Source organism: Eublepharis macularius, chromosome 1 (genome assembly GCF_028583425.1).
Source record: "Eublepharis macularius isolate TG4126 chromosome 1, MPM_Emac_v1.0, whole genome shotgun sequence".
NCBI lineage: Eukaryota > Metazoa > Chordata > Lepidosauria > Squamata > Eublepharidae > Eublepharis > Eublepharis macularius.
The window spans coordinates 37,528,724-37,547,609 of NC_072790.1; the positions used below are offsets into that span (position 1 = coordinate 37,528,724).

General features: G+C 44.4%; 1 protein-coding gene across 1 annotated transcript; it reads left to right on the forward strand.

The window, feature by feature from the left end:
* Positions 1 to 163: 163 nt before the first annotated feature.
* On the forward strand, positions 164 to 16,967 carry NHLRC3 (NHL repeat containing 3). The gene is made up of 7 exons (XM_054993430.1): positions 164 to 315; positions 3,309 to 3,452; positions 6,730 to 6,880; positions 8,204 to 8,404; positions 11,146 to 11,237; positions 13,745 to 13,857; positions 15,427 to 16,967. The coding sequence occupies exons 1-7, from the start codon at positions 208 to 210 to the stop codon at positions 15,653 to 15,655; spliced, it is 1,038 nt and encodes a 345-aa protein (XP_054849405.1). The 5' UTR covers positions 164 to 207; the 3' UTR covers positions 15,656 to 16,967.
* The last annotated feature ends 1,919 nt before the right edge of the window (positions 16,968 to 18,886 follow it).

Here is an 18,886-nt window from a genome sequence, read left to right on the forward strand (position 1 = left end):
CCCTTCTGTAGATTCATGGGAACTGTAGTATCCGAGCCCGCCATTTGCCTTGTTTTAAACTAAACAGAGAACTCCATCTCCCGAGATGCATTGCCTTCATCCTTGGAGGAGGCGTTCGGAGTCTTGGGCATGCGCACTTCTCCCGAAGGAGAGGTGTGTCGCCTCTGCCTGGAAGAAATGGAGCATAGGCGCCGTTAGGACGGGTTGATGGGGCTGCGCCAGTGTTGCCGCGCCCGGTTGTGGCTGTTGGGCAGCGGGGGACTCGTCTCGCTTCTGCTGTTGGCGGCTCTGTATGGATCTGGGCCTGGGTTACAGGTGGGTTGGCCCATATAATAGTAAAATAATAATAACTATCGTGATTATTAATTTATTATTACTAATAATAATAATTAAAAAATATAATAACAACTATGATGAAATGTCATCATCATCGCTAATAAAACACTTCCGCATGTGCTTTCTTCAAAGCTTTTTTGTCTTATTCATATGTGACCCTGTGTGAGATTAATTCGTTTGTAAATTAAAGCTCATGTGATTAGTTTGTTAATAATTTTTTTTTTTTAGTCAAAGGGTAGCCTAAATACAAATATATATTTTAAAAGGATCTTCAGTCAGTTATGAGGCAGACTCTTGCCTCTGGAAACGATGTAATTTCTAACAAGCAAGGTAATGCTGTTTTGAAAGAGCTGAAGACTTTGAGTTGTGAATTTAATAGATCTGACCACGGATGGGTATGAATCTAGGAAAAATCGTAATGTCCGTATTTCTGCAGAGTTTTGAAAGTATTTTGTGTGCACTGTTGTTATGATCTTGACAATGATCCTGCAAGGTAGGCCAGAATTGACCCGGCGAGTCTGAGAAGCTTGCCTAATGTATGAGGTGACATTTGAAGAGGGGGGCAGGTGTTTCCTTATCTATAACTCAGTCTGTCCTATAGTCATTTTGCTTTAACTGTCTTTTGAAGACAGCTTGTCAACGGCAGAAAGATCTTTTTTTCTTCTTCGTATCAACAAAGAGGTGACACAACTTGCCTTTTTGAGAAATTGTGTCACCTCTGTTGAGAAGAAGAAGAAGGAGAAGAGATCTTTCTGCTGCTGATGAGCTGTTTAAAGGACTCTCCGGTTTGATATGGAGAAGAACAGAGATGGTGGGAAATCTCAGTTTTGGAATCCTAGATTAAAGAAGTCAAGCAACTTGGATACTTTCCCCCTAGTTATGGAGGTAGGGAGAAAGGTAGGCATATGAGCTGAAAGGGAGTCTCTTTTGAATGTTCTGAGAGAAAGGAGAATGTTATACTGGTGCCTGATGAATTCTGACATCGGTTTAAAGACGTAAGAAATGTTATGCTGCCTCATGCCAAAGGCCCATCTATTATTGTTGTCGTCATCTGACATATATGCAGCAGTTCTGAATGTCCAGAGTGCTTCTTATATGTTGTTCTCACAACAGTTCTGTAAGGCCAGTATTTGTATCCCCATATTGCATACAAGGGAATAAGCAGGACAGTGGCTTACTTAAGGTTCGGCAGATTAGTTGAAACCCTTGCTGTTAAATGCAAGGTTGGTGAGTGCCAGGGACAGAGACTTTTCTTCTGTGGCCCCAGTGTTTGTTTTATATGCTCAGTGCAGCTGAGTTGTGTATGCTTTGTATCGAAGAGTGTAAGCCATATGAAGATTACTTAATCGAAAGAAAGGGAGGTATATATTTCAAAATAAGTAAATTGTACCTGACTGTGCTGCCAGCTGTTTGTTCCAGCATCCTGTTTCTAGCAGTGACCAGCCAGATGTTTCCAGGAAGCCCATAAGAATGGCATGAAGATGACTGCTTTCTCCCACTGTATGCCTCCAGCAAGTAGAATTCAGAGTCAAAATTAATTTGGGGCCAAAGGGAAGTACTTCTTTAGTTGAGGAATAATTAAATTGTAGATTTCGCCAAGGGTGGGCAAAATGCCTTTTCTATTGTATTGTCGAAGGCTTTCACGGCTGGAGAACAATGGTTGTTGTGGGTTTTCCGGGCTGTATTGCCGTGGTCTTGGCATTGTAGTTCCTGACGTTTCGCCAGCAGCTGTGGCTGGCATCTTCAGAGGTGTAGCACCAAAAGACAGAGATCTCTCAGTGTCACTGAGAGATCTCTGTCTTTTGGTGCTACACCTCTGAAGATGCCAGCCACAGTGTCACTGAGAGATCTCTGTCTTTTGGTGCTACACCTCTGAAGATGCCAGCCACAGCTGCTGGCGAAACGTCAGGAACTACAGTGCCAAGACCACGGCAACACAGCCCGGAAAACCCACAACAACCATTGCCTTTTCTATTGTTGCAGCAATCGATGAACTAACATGGATGGTCTGAAAGGGGCTCAGAGGAGGCGGGCAGGTGGGTAGCAGGTTGGAGGGCTGTACTGTACGGGAACAGTTCAAAGAGATGCATTGGTAAAGGGACAGGAACTGTAGAATATACTACTGTGTACAGTTTGTTGTTGTATGTTCCTACTGGATAGTTTCTGCATTGTTTAATATGTCATGTTTAATTGCTTATGCTTGTTCCAGCATTATTTTCAGCTGTGTATTCTACTTCTACGTGTTTCCAATTTCTGCACATTTGCATTTGTGTACCCTATAGAACATTGTTTATTGAATGTCCCAGGTATTGGTCATATTGACTTGAACCCTAATTTTAAAAGCAGGCTATAAATAACGTAAATAAATAGAAATTTTTAAAAATAGACAGATCCATGGAGAAGAAGTTCAGGAATCTCCACATTCAGAGGAAGCAGACCTCTGAATACTAGTGTTAAGAGACAATATCCCAGGAAGGCCTTAGCCTCTGTGCCCTCTTTGTTAGCTCTCTAGCACAATTGGTTGCTGTGTGTAAACAGGACGTTGGACTAGTTGAACTAGTGAGCTGATCCTGCAGGGCTCTCCTTATATTCTTAGAGTCATACTCCCTCTAGTTCCATGTCTGTTGTTGCTGTTTGCTACGTAATTTGCGTAATGTCGGGCTTGAACCGGGGAGACCTTCGTTCAGATCTCCACATGCATGTGAAAACTGCTGCATAAGGAGCCATAACGTTGGTCTGTCTAGTTCAGATGATAGCGGCTCTGCAGGACTGGAAGGATTTATCACTTGGCCGCAACACCTATCCAAGTTTATGTATTCCGGTCTCACTGCTTAATTTAACCTCCTGATGGGCTTGTAGGCAGGGGAGACGCCACCTGCGTTTCCCTCCACTCTTTGCAGGCGAGATGATAAAAGATTAAATGCTGCTCTCTGGAAATGACCGGTTTTAACATTTCATCATTTGTTTTAAAGCCTTTGGTGTTCTTCTCTCCCTGGAGGATTCAGAATCCGCTCTACAAGCTTGATCTAAGCTGGCCTAAATTTCCAGAGCTATTCACAGGTCAGACGTTTTGTGTTGCTGTGGACCACATCCATGGATTGATTTACGTGGGACAGGTAAGGAAAGGCGGCACTCTTCATTCTCAGGAGTAGCGGGGATCCAGGGATAGCGTCGGACATTAACAGTTTCCAGAGTTGGAGTAATTGAGCTGATACCAGAAGACCAAAAGAGGGCATAGGAATCCCCGTTTCTTTGAATCCACTCTACCTATTAGGGCTTCCCCCCTAAATGCATGTAAGGAGAAATTTTCCTGTATCTGTGCTTGGGAGAACTCACATTGTATATTGATGCAGAGGGAGGAGAGCAGTTGCTTTTCACTTGCACTTCTCTCCAGCGTGAGTATGCTTTTCTTACTGATGACCAGGGCTTTTTTTCTGAGAAAAGAGGTGGTGGAACTCAGTGGGTTGCCCTAGGAGAAAATGGTCACATGACTGGTGGCCCCACCCCCCTGATCTCCAGCCAGAGGAGAGTTTAGATTGCCCTCTGCACCGCTCAGCGGAGGCGGGGCCACCAGCCATGTGACCATTTTCAAGAGGTTCCGGAACTCCGTTCCACTTTGTTCCCCCTGAAAAAAAGCCCTGCTGATGACCATATTGATATTTAGAGGAAATGTAAAATAGAAAATAAGAGCCACCGTTTTGACAAGTTTGGAAGAGTTTCCAAGATGAACATGATTGTTGGCAGCAGCTAAGACTGTTGTATACTCGGGTTTCTTCCTGCTTTAACTTTTAACAAAACCTGAATGTGATGGGCCGTTCTTGTCATAGTTGGGAAGCCAGGGGCTAGAGCCAACGGCATAGCCTGCCAGTGTCGCTCAGTCAAATGACCAAAAGTAAACAAACCGAAACTGAACCCACACAAGATGGAAGTGATGCTGGTTGGGAAAGTGGAGATCCTGAAGGATGTTGTCCTCCCCACTTTTGGTGGGTTCTGTTGACCCTTGCAGACTCGGTTAAGAACCTGGGGCTCATGCTGGACCCAGCACTGTTGCTAGAGAAGCAAGTTATTGCAGCTGCAAAGAAGACCTTCTCCTAACTCAGTCTAGCCTGGAAGATGGCCCCCTACCTTGACATGGCTGATCTGATCGCCTGGATCCTTGCCATGGTAACATCAAAACTAGACTACTCTAAGGCACACGTCCCTCAAAATCTCCCCTCAAAGTCATCTCGACTTCAGATAGTACAAAACACTGCAGATCGATTATTACCCGGTGCTAGACGGAGCATGCATATTACTCCCATTCTGTAGTTGCTCCATTGGCTACCCCATTACTTACTGGGCTCAAGTCAAGGTTTTGGTTATCAGTGACCTTGGTCCCTTATATCTATGGGGCTACCTCTCTTCTGAAGCTCTGCCATGTCAGATTCGCTCATCAGAACAGTGAATTCTGCAGGTGCCACCCTGTAAATCGGGTGGGGAATATCCGGCCTGGATATGGCCCACGAAATCATTTGGTCTGGCCTGCAGGGCCGGTGCGTCCATTGAAGTGGAGCCAGCAGCTACCTCGAGCTCAGCTCTCTGAAGGAGGTGCTGTGGCCCATGCCGGCTCCCAACGACCCCCCGGTCTGACCCGGAGGCAGTGCTGTGGGACACGCGGCACAGAAGCAATCAGGCTGTTGCTTCGTGCACTTGTGTCCCCTGGTGTGACCTGGCGGCAGGCCGCGTGATGCACGGTGCAGAAGCAATCATGCTGTGCCTGTTGCTTCGTGCACTTGGTGGGTCAGTCAGGCTGTGCCTATTGCTTTGTGCGCTTGGTGGGTATGGGATATTGGGAAGGTCAGTTTGTAGCCCCTCAAAGTAGCTTCCAGCAGACACTCCAGTTTTTGCCACTGTCCCTGTCAATTAGAGCACTCCTAGCCCATCCAGCCAGGAAAAGGGCCAGCCTCTCAAAGTAGTTGCCAGCAGACACTCCCGTTTTTGCCACTGTGAATAGAAAATGACAGGAAAGGGACCCATGGATCATGCCTTTCCTGGGGTTCAAGCTCTCTGAAACTTGGGGGGTCTTTAGAGGACAGTGAGGACTATGTCCCCTGCAAATTCGGTGGGTATTGGACACTGGGAAGGTCAGTTTGTAGCCCCTTCAAAGTAGCTTCCAGCAGACACTCCAGTTTTTGCCGCTGTGAAGAGAAAGTGACAGGAAAGGGGGGGACCCATGGATCATGCCTTTTCTGGGGTTCAATATAGCAGGCTAATTTTTAAGTTGATAATTTTGTATGGCCCACGAATGATGTTATAAATATCCCAATTGGCCCTTGGCAGAAAAAAGGTTCCCCACCCCTGCTGTAAATGGTCAAAATCAACACCTGTCCACACGGACATTCTCTGTCGTGATCCCCACCTTGCGGAATGGCCTGCCTGATGAGGTTAGGAAGGCTCCCACTCTTCTGGCTTTCTGCAAACTATGCAAAGCTGAATTATTCTGTAGGGTGTTTTGTACATGTAGGAGGCCTATATGAGATACTCTGGAAAAGAGGTAAGGACTGCAGGCAGACTGTACTCCTGTGTAGTGACTGCCTCTTTAACCTATTGTACTGTTTATTGGATTTTCCATCCGTAATTCATATTGACTTACACTGTGTAATCTGCCTTGAGTCTTACTGAGAAAGGCAGTCTATAAATAATGTAAATAAATAAAACTCCTTTTCAGTCCACTTGCTAGTTTTGATGACTGAATGTGCTCAGCATGACGAAGCTGTGGAGAAAAGCTGAGATCAGTGTAACTAGAAGACACTGGCAAGCCACTGGGAGGGCTCTACTTGTAACTGTTGTCCTTCTAGCCTAGGAAACATGAGGCGTTGTCTTCATGGAGATGGTGATTCTGCTAGCATTACACTTCCCAAACTGAGGTTGTCTTAAAGAGGGAGGTTTCGAATTTAACTTTCTCTTTATGCAAATCCGAGTAAGGCTCTGCTTGGAATCAAATGAGGGCTGTTTGTTCACCAGCAATATTTCTTCAGGTTCAAGTAAAGAGAGGAAGTTGCTTGCTTGTGAGCTTCCCAGAGGTATCTGGCTTTGGATGGAAGCAGTTTCAGACTAGAGATGGACCCGGCCAGCCCGTTCTCAACAAAGAGCTAGAACAGTGAACACGGGCTGTTATATTGTGTTTTAGGTAGCAACTTGCTTATTGCAGGTTTTTGAAGAAGTCTTCAGATAAACTCAATAGTGTGATCTGATCAGTAATCTCTCACACTTGGCAAAGAGAGACAGTAGGGAGGTGCATAAGAGAAATGAGGATACGTTGAGTTCCTAGAAGGGGTTGAGAAATGCCTAGGATTTCCCACTGCAATCGCTGAACCTGACGAGTCATCTCTGGTTATGTTTGTGTACCTTCAGAGAGGCGATCATGTGCCAAAGGTCCTAGTGTTTTCTGAGGAAGGCTATTTCTTACAAGCATGGAATACTACTACCCTCGAAATGCCCCATGGTATCTTTGCACTGAACACAGCCAATGAAAGTTCAGTGTGGATCACAGATGTCGGAACGGGTAGGTAGAACGGTTCAGTGTTAGAAACGGTTCCAGGGAAGATGGAACAAAACCATGGCGTGCATCATGGCGATACTGCCTCCCCTTCCTTTTGTGGCCCCAAATCCTTGTCAAAATGTTTCTCCTGGGGAACAGGAGACCCTCCCCCAACAGCATGAGTAGCAGACCGAGGTCTGTATTGGGGAATCAGTGGGAATCACCTTCCAGCCATAGAAAGCTTCCACTGGATCCAAGCCGATGCTTCTGTAATATCCAGTGTAGCTTATTGTAGGGTTTCACACAAAGTGCCCACGTATAACGTCATCAACCACTTGTTGCATTAGGATTTGAAAAAACAATTTTTATGTTTGTAAGGTTAAATGGGGAAAAGCAGTTGTTAATTTGGATGGCAAGCATTTGTTGGTTTTTGAACAGCGGGAAAAAAGCAAAGCACACGTAGCCCTTGCCTAGGAAATCATTTTTCCATCATAATGGGTAGATCGCTATGACCAAACTCTTTGTGCTTAAAAATGCATTTCCTTTGAAATGTTTTAGCGTACATAATGTTTCAGAATTCAGCTTCCCAGCTTTATGCAGCTTGCTGACTTTCATTTTCTACGCTCCAGGTACACATCAATGTGTATTTTTCAGTGTATGAATTCAGACACTCAATTAGGGGTCCTCTCTGTGATGCCTGTCAGTGTCTTGGTGCCCTCTGACATCTTTCCTGGCACCCATCAAGTGTTTAAGAAAGTGGGTGGGGCCAGTTGGCGCGTTTGACCAGCAGGCTTCTGATTGGCCATTGGAGATTTCATTGACTGCAGATCTTTTTTAAATAATTGCTTTTGGCAACTGCCACCACATCACAAGGACTTTCACTGTTTGACTGAAGGTGTATGCAAGAAAATATTTTTAAACAATCTGTTCATTTTCAGAGGCATCCTGTTAAGCAGAGCTTCTGCCTGAAATGTTGAAGAGTTACTATTAGAATTATGGATAACCTCACTCTCTGAAATTTTGCAGTCGGCTCCCTTTTTGTGGCAGCCATTTTGTTATAGTGCCCACTACCCTGTATCCAAATTCCAAAGGTGCCCACAGGTCAGAAAGGTTGCAGACCGCTACTCTGGCTATTCAAAGAAAGATTGGAAGATGTTGGAGGGGATAGGTACAAAGATTGGTGAGGGGAGGGGATTGAGTACAATACAGGACAGATCTTAAATGTGTTTTGTGGGACTGGAAATCCCATAAGGGCCTTCTCTAGTTCCTGTCCAGTTCTACCTAAGCGCGCTCTAAATGACGTTCTTCTCATTTTTACTGAGAAATCTTTGCCTTTTCTAAATACAGGCAATTACGGCCACACAATTAAACAGTACAGTCCTTCATGCAAACTTCTTCAAGTCATAGGTACCCCAGGAATAGCAGGTTCTGGTACAAACCCCATACAGTTGGATCAGCCAGCAGAGATTTTTGTGGATGACACCGGAGATATCTACATTGTGGATGGTGATGGAGGGATGAATAATCGCCTATTCAAATTGACACAAGGTGAGAGAGATAATGTAAATGTGGCATATATAACCTTTCAGATTGTCTTAGTCTTGTAGCATATTAGTGGCTTTCTTAGCAATGTAGAACTCAGCCACTGTTCAACTGCTTTCCAATCACAGTGCGCTCTTAACAGAGCTGTACCCTTGGAAGCCCATTGAAATCAATAGGCTTGGAGTGTAACAAATTTGGGGCTTTTGGGGCAGTGAAAATGAACAAGAAGACGTGGTTTATTTGTTGATCTGCTCTTTATATAGCCTTTATTAGAATTAGAAATGCAATTTTAACAAACAGCAGAAGGTTTTTCCAGTTACACGCTTCAATTCGTGACCGTGTTGGGTGGGCAGCCCAACAGGAATAGTTGCTGACATAGAAGAGAGAGAACAGCGTGCACACCACGGGTTGATAGCAAGTTGCGGGATGATCTTTCTCTTCGACTTGATTCATTCCTGTTCTCTCTCTCATATGGTCCCGTGGCCCTTCCTTCTTCTAGGGCTGGCATCTTAGGAGAATCTGGTTGAAACTGGTCAGCCTGCAAGCTTCAAACTCTGTCACTCATTACTGACTCATAAGAGACATGTGCCTTCCCATTTTTGCTGATGCTGCCTTTCCTAATTTTGCTGCTTGGACTTTTTAACTGGGGCTGTGTGCACACTGACCCCTGTTACTTCCTCTTGTAGCAGTACTGCTCAGACTTCTCTGGAGATACCAATCTCTTGTTATCTCCACTACTTCTTCATCAGTTTTTCTGGATCCTTTTTTGGTTCTTTTACCGTCACCTGCCCTGTCATTCGCTCTTCTGCTCAGATACAGGGTTACAAAAGTTCAAAGTTCAAGCCAGAATTCAGTCGTGGTACTTTTAAGTTATCTCAATTATCAGTTGATTGCAAGAGAGATGTGACTACTTAGGATTGCACTACCAGTGAGCAGCAGTTGTCATTATTTGAGTATTTTTCCTTTTTGAAAATGGTCGAGCTGAATGAGATCAGCCGTCTTGCTCACTGCCTTGATTCAGGTCAGACAGGGAGGGGAGAGAAGGTTCAATTCATTCTTACTGGGTTATTAAGAACATAAGAAAATCCCTGCTGGGATCGACCTGTGATTCATCTAGTTCACATCCTACTGTAATTGTTCCTTGCAGTCTTAGAAGGGAAATAGGACAGCCATGCAGCTTTTATTTTTTCCCGCCTTTGGAAGTAGTAAGAGAACGTTGCGGCTGCTGTCAGAGAAATCTTTCCAGAGGAGTAAGGGCTCCTAAACTGAATCTTGCAAGACTTCTGTTAATAATAGGCGTGTGTGCATTTTCTTAATGGAACAATTGGTTGGACACTGGCAGTCGTTTCTTCTGAGAGAAAAGGGAGGGATTTTTGCCAATTCTCGCCTTCTGCTGGAGATGCCCAAATTGCCCCTGGGGTTCCGCTGTCCCCCAGGAGCAGCCTTTTTGGGTGATGGGTGGGGTATAACATTCCATTCCACGAATGGAAGCTCTTCCTTTTAGAGCAGAGGCTGTCGCTGGGATCCAGTTACTTGATTTTTCAAAATGGTGATGAACCACTCTGCTTACACGGGAAAACAAAAGGGACAGTGTCCTTTTATTCAGAATAGAGTCCACTCTCTCACATTTCCAATTCTGTAGATACTTTGTTCGTTGCCTGGATTTGTTTACTTATTTAGGGTACTACTAGTTGGTTCTGTAAAACGGTCAAGCTGGACTACTTGAAGAATTCTAGCTGATTTTGTTGATCGCTATCCGGTGACCCTCTGCCAGCCACAAATTGTATGTCCTGACTTAATCTCCCCAGTATGAACAGAACAATTGATCTGTGCGGTTATTGACAAATGTTAACTGTTCGTACAGTTTGAATAATACTTTCTACATGATAGTCATGGACCATAATCCCTACATCTTGAAAAAAGTATTAAAATGTTTCTTCAAACGTCAGAACTTTTGCTTTAATCTTGTTGCCTTGGTTATACCGCTAGTGCAGGGACAGAAGTCTAATAGAGCAATCCTAAGAAGAGTTACTCCAGTCTAAGTTCATTGAAATCAATTTGCTTAGAATGGAGTAACTCTGCTTAGGATTGCACTGTGACTCTTCAGCTGAGTTGTGTGGGTGAATGCTTCTAGACAGTACAAAGCTCGGTTTTGTTTTAGAAACCATTGTGTTATTTTTTCCTGACATTACACCACCTTCACAGTTTCATCAAATAAAATATTTTCTTGTGTTTGAGTGCTGACGTACAATGAAAGGAGTATAATGTGTGGAAAATATTAAGAGCAGACTTACTTTATTTATACCCTGCCTTTCTCTCAATGGGGACTCAAAGCAGCTTACATCATTTTCCTCGTCTGCATTTTAACCTCACGGCAACCCAGGTTCAGATCGCAACTGTGTCATGGAAGCTTGTTGGGTGAGCTTGGGCCAGTCCCATCCTCTCAGCCTAACCAACCTCAAAGGGTTGCTGTGAGGTTAAAATATAGAAGAGGAAAATGATGTAAGCTGGTTTGGGTCCCCATTGAGAGAAAGACCGGGTATACATAAAGCTAAAGTAAGTTAACTCGAAATTAAGAATAAACTATCTTTCACAGGTAACACCTGTCAAATAACAGGAGGAACCTTGGTGATGTTGAACTTGCATCCCGTTTGAAATTCTTATCAAAAAATTAAGATGATAAAGTTCTCTTTTATTGTAAATGCATAGGTTGGCATGGTATTTTATCAGTTGCTTTCTATTCACAGATCTGAAGACTTTGTGGCTACGTGGAGAAAATGGTTCTGGCACGGCCCAGTTCAGGATCCCACACAGTGTAACAGTGGATTCTTTGGGACGGGTAAAGTACCAATGAGATCCGTGATATAGTTTGATAAAAACTCCTAATGCTCAGTTCTGAGATACTAAGATCCATTCACGTAGCTGGAGTTTTCAGTCAAGGATTCTGGATTGAAGACTCCTAGAGTACAAATTCAGTTTTCTATAGATGGCTCCAATTTTTGTATTGGTTCACAGTTTCTGCACTGCCTTTGAATGGCTGGTGTTCTGCCTGTTACAATGATACCTCTATACACACTGCACTGAATTAGCTTCTGTTAAAAAGCTTCTGTCCCTAGATTTTTTTCGACATGTTTCTTATTCCTTGGCTGATGTTGTTGCATCCCGTTCTTTTTTTAAACAAGAGTTTTACCGTGTAGAGTTATTCCCAGTAAAGCCCACTGATTTCATTGGTGTAACTCCTCGCTAGATTGTGCAGCAAGTCACACAGAGAAATGTGTGTTTTTGTGTTAAGTACCCTACTTAGAAGAATAGGATCGCCTTACATTTTGAGCTAGATAAATCCATTTCGTTTTATGGATACCCATGCAGACAATATTCCATGAAGGTGTAGGGTGTGTTTGTGGCTAGACGCAGATTTCCATGTGGTTCTTTTAAAAGCGGGGCGGGAGGGGGGACTGCAAAATAATGAAGATAAGTGTGACAAAAAACGCATTTTAACCATTGACAGGGACAAATGCCCTGAAGCTGGCTCATGAGTCTCACAGAGCAGTTATTATAAGAGCAAGAATGAAGGGCAGGTTGTGTGCCTGCTCAGGGAGGAGGATGCAGAAGATGTGCCCTGAGGCGCCAAGCGATTAGGACGAAAGATGGCAGACCGTATTGGGGCAATTTTTGCGCAATTATTCCTCTCCAGTGCCGCCTTCTGTGCTCTGTGGCATCTTATTTATATGGCTGTGCCAGCACCCAGCTTCACCATGGTGGCTGCTGGGGGAAAGGGGGGATAGTTTCTGAATCCCTCCTGTTCACTGTTCATAGGATCCAGTGCATAATGTCTTCTGGATTCCCTCCCATTTACATATATGAGAGTTCCCTATGCTTAACAGTTATAGCTTTGCTTTCCACCCATTTACGCTGGTCCAGAAGTTAGTTAGTCTAACTTCCTGAATCCTCCTCCTCTCCCCTTTTCAGAGGGGTGGGTTGCTGTCAAATCGCAGCCAACTTACCATGACCCCGTAGGGTTTTCAAGGCAAGAGATGTTCAGAGGTGGTTTGCCATCGCCTTCCTCTATGTAGTGACTCTAGACTTCTTTGGTAGTCTCCCATCCAAGTATTAACCAAGACCAGGGCTCATTTTGAGGGGGAACGTGCAGGAACGCAGTTCCGGTAGTTCTCCAAAAGAGACACATGTCAGGTGGCCCCGCCCACCTATTTTTGGCCATTTGGGGCCCATTTCGGCCTGGATCAGGGCCGAAACAGCCCAATTCGGGCCCAAAATGGCCAGGATCATACCCAAAACAGCCAGGATTGGTCCTGAAACGGCCAGGATCAGGCCTCTGATGGGTGGTGGATCACTCTCCCGCTCAGCAGCGGCCCAATCCTGACCCTTTTGGGCCCCCTTTCAGCCATTTTCAGCCCCTTTTTGCCATTTTAGGCCCAATTTCAGCCCTGAATGGCCAGGATTGGGTCCAAAACAGCCAGGATAGGTGATGTCAGGGGTGTGGCATATGCAAATCAGTTATGCTAATGACACACTTTTGGTGCTGTCAAGGGGCGTGGCATATGCAAATGAGTTGTGCTAATGAGTTGTGCTAATGAGTTGTGCTAATGAGTTCCTGCAGCTCTTTTTCTACGAAATGACCCCTGACCAAGACTGACACTAGTTAGTTTCCAACATCTGATGAGATTGGGCTGGCCTAGCTATCCAGGACATATCTTTCTATAGCTAGATCTATATGAATGCATATGTTTCTTTATAGCACTTTTAATTTTCTTTGGAAACCTAGAGGGAAATTGTTCGATTTAATGCGCTCTCTGAATTGTGGACATAAACAAAGCACAGCTAGTGATTTCCCTAGCATTAATAGTGAAGAATCTGGTGACCATAAATATGGGTATTCCTAATTAAAAGACTCTAAGGAATAAATTTTGCATTTAGCCTAGGACTATAATGAGTATTTCAACTTAATGTTTTAGTGAAATTACATTACATCTTTTGATTTTTCACAGTTGCTTATGTTGAGGCATGCAAATCAAAAGTCCAATTTCTGACACACCGGCACTGGAAATAGATATTAATATTGCATCAGTCTTCCGCTGGCCCTTGACATTGCATTTTGTTTCTAAGTACGTAATAAATCACATATTCATTAATGAATGTATTAGATGGGCTCATTCAGCAGCAAAGATTGACTGCAGCTCTTCAAAGAACATTCATCGTGCTGCCTGTATAGGGTTTGTGGTCAAATGCAGATTTGCCTAATGTTCCTTAGGGGTGAGAGATAAATTTGTCAGACTTTATGTGGTCATATGATATTCATAGCTTAAAACCATTTCTTTGTCTGGATAGGTATGGGTTGCTGATAGAGGCAATCAGAGAATCCAGGTATTTGACAAAACCACAGGAGAATGGTTGGGATCTTGGAGCAACTGTTTTGTAGAAGACGGCCCTTATTCCGTCAGGTATTGTGTCTGTTCCAGGCTGTTCTGGGCTTCGCACTTCATCAGGCTAATGCTGAACATGAAAAATTTGTTTGTAAGGCGGGCAATCAGGAGACCATGTTCGTAGCATTTTTTGCTGAGCATGTCCATCTCCAAATACTTGAGTGAACGCACCTTATTGAGCTGACACTATTGCTGATGCACGGTCATGCAAAACACAAATGAACTCTTCTTGGAGTTTGATAGGAAGGCTTAACATAGGTAGAGAATCCACCAAAATAAATCACATATATACAGGGCTCATTTCGAGGGGGAACACACAGGAACGCAGTTCTGGCAGTTCCCCAAAGAGGTCCCTTGTCAGGTGGCCCTGCCCACCGGACTCTCGGCCATTTTGGGCCCATTTCACCCTGGATAGGGGCCGAAACGGCCCGGATCGGGCCTCTGACAGATGGTGGATCACTCTCCCACTCAGCAGCGGCCTGATCCTGACCATTTTGGCCCCTTTTTGGCCATTTTCAGCCCCCTTTTGCCATTTTGGGCCCAATTTTGGCCCTGAATGGTCAGGATTGGGTCCAAAACAGCCGGGATAGGAGATGCCAGGGGGTGTGGCACATGCAAATCAGGTATGCTAACGACACACTTCCGGTGATGTCAAGGGGCGTGGCATATGGTAATGAGTTATGCTAATGAGTTCCTCCAGCTCTTTTTCTACTAAATGACCCCTGCATATATATATTTTTTTTTCATAACAACTGCTTTTTGTGTGAATATGAGATGCCAAGTAACAGGATAGCGATGTATTGTTGAAGGCTTTCACGGCCGGAGAACAATGGTTGTTGTGGGTTTTCCGGGCTCTATTGCCGTGGTCTTGGCATTGTAGTTCCTGACGTTTCGCCAGCAGCTGTGGCTGGCATCTTCAGAGGTGTAGCACCAAAAGACAGAGATCTCTGTCTTTTGGTGCTACACCTCTGAAGATGCCAGCCACAGCTGCTGGCGAAACGTCAGGAACTACAATGCCAAGACCATGGCAATACAGCCCGGAAAACCCACAACAACCATCATAACAGGATAGCCTTCGATCCTTTCATTATCAAATGGGATAGTTTCATGTGAAACGTTTGGTTCAGCTTCGGAAATGGGGCTTAAATCTTGGAACCTGAAAAAAATACTGAATTTTAAAGAAAAACTGGTGCCTGCTATATGGATGTTATTGTGTGTGCCTCTCATATTTAAGCTCATGTCTGTAGCTGTTCATTTTAAAACATTAGTAGCTGAATGTTTTCCCTCTAAAAGCCATTGTGTTAAGATATTCATTCCCAGTACAACGAATGAACGCAGTTACCTGAGCATGCTGCTGGTTCCAGGTACCTGCATGGAAGGTGCACCCCTGTGGTGCAATCCCACGTTGTCCTGAAAGCTTGTAAATGATCCCAATCTCTCTTATACATGCAGAGGAAAATCAGAGTCCTCTCCTCGTACAAACAGAAATGCCTTCCTGTTAAATCCAGTGGGATCTTTGTATCTAAGCTGAATTCTGTCATTCCTTTTTTCTTCTTTAAACGGTTTTTCTTTTTTTCTCCCCGGTAGGTTAACTGCTGATGAAAAGTATATGATCACAGCTCAACTGAACATCAACAGAGTATTAATCCTGGCTGCCCCACCCATAGGCTCTATTGGAGATTGTGTTGTCGTGGACACAATTCAGCTCGCCGCCAAAGTCAGGCCCCATCTTCTCGATATCAGCCTGAAAAGTGGAGCGGTTTACGTGGCAGAAATTGGAGCTCAGCAAGTCCAGAAATACGTGCCTGTAGAGTGACGCTTTCTTCCATGCTGCGCAGTGTCTGGACCCTCCCGCTTCTATGGGATTGCAGTGCTGGGTGGTGGGGAGTCAGTGGATTGCAGGGGGAGAATACTTGAATTGCACATTTCCTGTGCCTATTTCAGAGACTGATTCATTGGAAATCTTTTTTTAATGAGCAAGGGTTTTTTTTTTACAGAATGTTTCAAAGGGGTATATGGCTACTTTAAAACCAAGACTCCTAATGGCTCCAAAAATAATTCTCACTGAGTGCAGCTCCAAGAGTTGGTCGGCATTTGGAAAAAGTTACGTCTCGATGGGTCATTGGCTGCTCTGTGTGCCCAGTACGGTGGCGCTACTTGATTTAGTATTCAAGTGGGAGAAAGTACAGAAACTGTCCTGGTCTGTGCGTTAAGGCAGTAGAAATGATCGTGCAGCTCGTTTACACTCGGGACAGTTTAGACTTTCTGATGTTTTGAGGAACAACCAAGGAATTCACGTTTGTCCGCTACCAAGCCAGATTTGCACAGGGCAGCCATTATGAATTTGTAAGACTGCCATGTGTCTGTTGTATAGTTGGGTGGGTTTTAACCATATGCTTTTTATTATGATGGTGCTGGTCAAGCTTGTTTCATCAGGCGAGCAGTTTGAGGGCTGTTTTGCAGTTTATATCTGGCATAAATGTAAGGCTTTCAAGTGTGCCCCTGAAAACGTGTCTATGATAAGACACCATGACAAGGTGCAGAGAAAGAGCCAGACGCACAGACACAGGACTGACTGCAGGTCCCAGTTTGAGTGTGCAGGGTAACAATCCTGCATTTGCTGTTTAATGTGATATTTTAAATGGCTCTAAAAGCATTATCTAGCCACTCATATAAGGAAGGCACCAAGCTGTTTCTCCCTCGTTCCTCTCTATCGCTTTCAGCCTGGGAAAGGTCATTCCTGGGGTTGCGGGGGGAGGTCTGTGTGGAAGAACAGCCAAGCAAGTCAGTGGGCTGGAGGGAAGGGGGACAAAGGGATGAGATTGATGGCTGTCTTCAATGGAGCTGCACTCACAGAAGGAGCGATTCCATCTCCCCTTGTCTTTTCTCATTCCAGCCCCCATTCCAGCATGCTCAGCCCTCTCATCCTATACAGCTGTTTCAGTGAGAGGGCTGCAGAGAGAGAGAAGAGCACAGGAAAGCTCCCTGCTCCGTGCACTTCATGGTTGGATATACACAAAAGGCACAAGCTGCTGGTTTTGCTGGGCTGCTTTGGGCAGCAGGGGGCTGGACCACTGCTGGGTCGCCTGGGAGACTTCATTTCCCTGAAATAAACAGTTCTTCTTGCTCGTTTGTCAGAAATGCCATGCTAGCAATTACTAAGGAGAATCCTTAAACATTTGGGGTGGGGAGGAAGCCCAAAGAAGCTGTGTTGGAACACTGAGGTATGCAGGGTAAGCCAATAAATGTCCAAGGACAGGGAAGTGGACCAAAGAGTTGGCTCATGTGGTGAATTTTTCTTTTGTGTTCTCTCATGCTCAGAATCAAATCATTTTTTTGAAAAATCCATGCTAGGCTTGCAAGCTCCTGGAGATTTGGGGAACAAAGTCTGGGGAAGTCAGGGCTTGGAGTGCGGGGAGGGAGCTCAGCAGGGTATATTGCCATTTTCTCTGTGATTTCATTATCAGAAGCCAACTGATCCCATTATCAGAAGCTACTGATTGCATCTACTCCCCCTTCCCCTCTCCACCTATATATCTGACCAGTTTCTTCTTAACCTCCATGCATCTGAAGAAGAGAACTGTGATTCTCGAAAGCTTATGCTACAGTAAAGTTGGTTAGTCTTAAAGGTGCTACTGGACTCCTCTATTTTTGCTACTACAGACTAACAGCTAACTCCTCTGGATCTATATTTTCTCTATGAGAGCTGATCTTTATAGTCTGGAGGTTAGTTGTAATTCCGAGAGATCTCAAGGCCCCACTTGGTGGTTGGCATCCCTACCATAAAAATAAATTCAAGAGAAAAATGTTAAGGTAGCAATAAATAGGCAGTTGTAAATAGAACAGTATCAAGGTCACATGTGAGTGAGATTTCTCCTGAAATCCAGAAACCAGCAAGGTAAACACTACCACTGGGCCATTCTAAATGCTCCTTTAAAAAGCACTGCCTCTAAAGGAATGAGGCCAAGCAGACATCCTGGGAGTTGCACAATCTTGGCAGCGGACTTGGCTCCCACAGACACAACTGAATGGGCCCACAAAAGTTGCACTTTGTGTCAGGGAGTACACATCCTTGAATTCTTTGTTTACAGCAACGCAGAGTCCAAGATGCCCCTTCCCACAGCCTCTAATTATAGCCTGTCTGGAGAGTTGCTTACAGTGAGGTAGAAACTTCTGCCTCACCAAAATTGAGCCGTCATGGGAATGAAGTGTTTGGTGGGGAATGCAAATGCGAATGGCCTCGTTCTGAAATTGCGGTTGACTATCTAGACCACCTCACGCATACTGCTGTCTTAGCAAAGATTTTAAAAAACGTGTTGCCTTCATTCAAGTCCAAAATACACCCTTTATGGCTTCAGTTTAACTCTTCCATCTTGCTCCTTAGAATTATTTCATTGAGATAAAAATAACGTGAAGGTATGCCGACGCATGTTAACTAGGGCAGCTTCTGTGGTTCTGTGTGTCGTTGCTGCAGCACCAAATGCAGAGACATTCACAGTCTTTATAATTTACTTGCCTCATCACCTGGCGACTCACCTTTTCGTCCCTTGTGACTTCACATTTTCAAAACATTAGGGATTACTAGACCACTATAGCATTGTAACAATCTATGACCATGATTTACTAGTTCCCAGGTTTCGTTTTCAGATAGCTGGGCCTCTAGCCCTTTCGCGTGGAGTTATAAGGGAAAGGTACGATGTGTGTAGATCAGAAGCCAGTTGTCTCCCTTCTTCAAATGCTTTGTTTGCAACACGTTTATCTTGTACATCAGAAACTGGTTTGTGTATAAAAGCTTACTAGATTCTAGCTCCAAGTAATAAAATGTTGCCCTTGTTAAAAAAAAAAAAGTCGGTGTTCATTAAACAGACTTAGAAGCACTAGCGAGCGACTGAATTAGGTTAATGGAAATATTCGATGTGTCAGTAACTAGATTTGGAGGAAAGAAAAGTGGAACCAAGTCTTTAAATGTTTCTTTTGAAAGACAGACTACTGCTGACCCACCCAAAAAACAAAAGCTTCCAATTGCCATTACTTGCCATGTTTAGTA

What these genes read in the sequence shown, in the direction of transcription:
- NHLRC3 (XM_054993430.1), top strand. Translation starts at nt 208, where the DNA reads ATGGGGCTGCGCCAGTGTTGCCGCGCCCGGTTGTGGCTGTTGGGCAGC. An exon ending in GATCTGGGCCTGGGTTACAG is followed by an intron (nt 316 to 3,308) that starts GTGGGTTGGCCC and finishes TTTGTTTTAAAG; the next exon opens with CCTTTGGTGTTCTTCTCTCC. An exon ending in GATCACAGATGTCGGAACGG is followed by an intron (nt 6,881 to 8,203) that starts GTAGGTAGAACG and finishes TTCTAAATACAG; the next exon opens with GCAATTACGGCCACACAATT.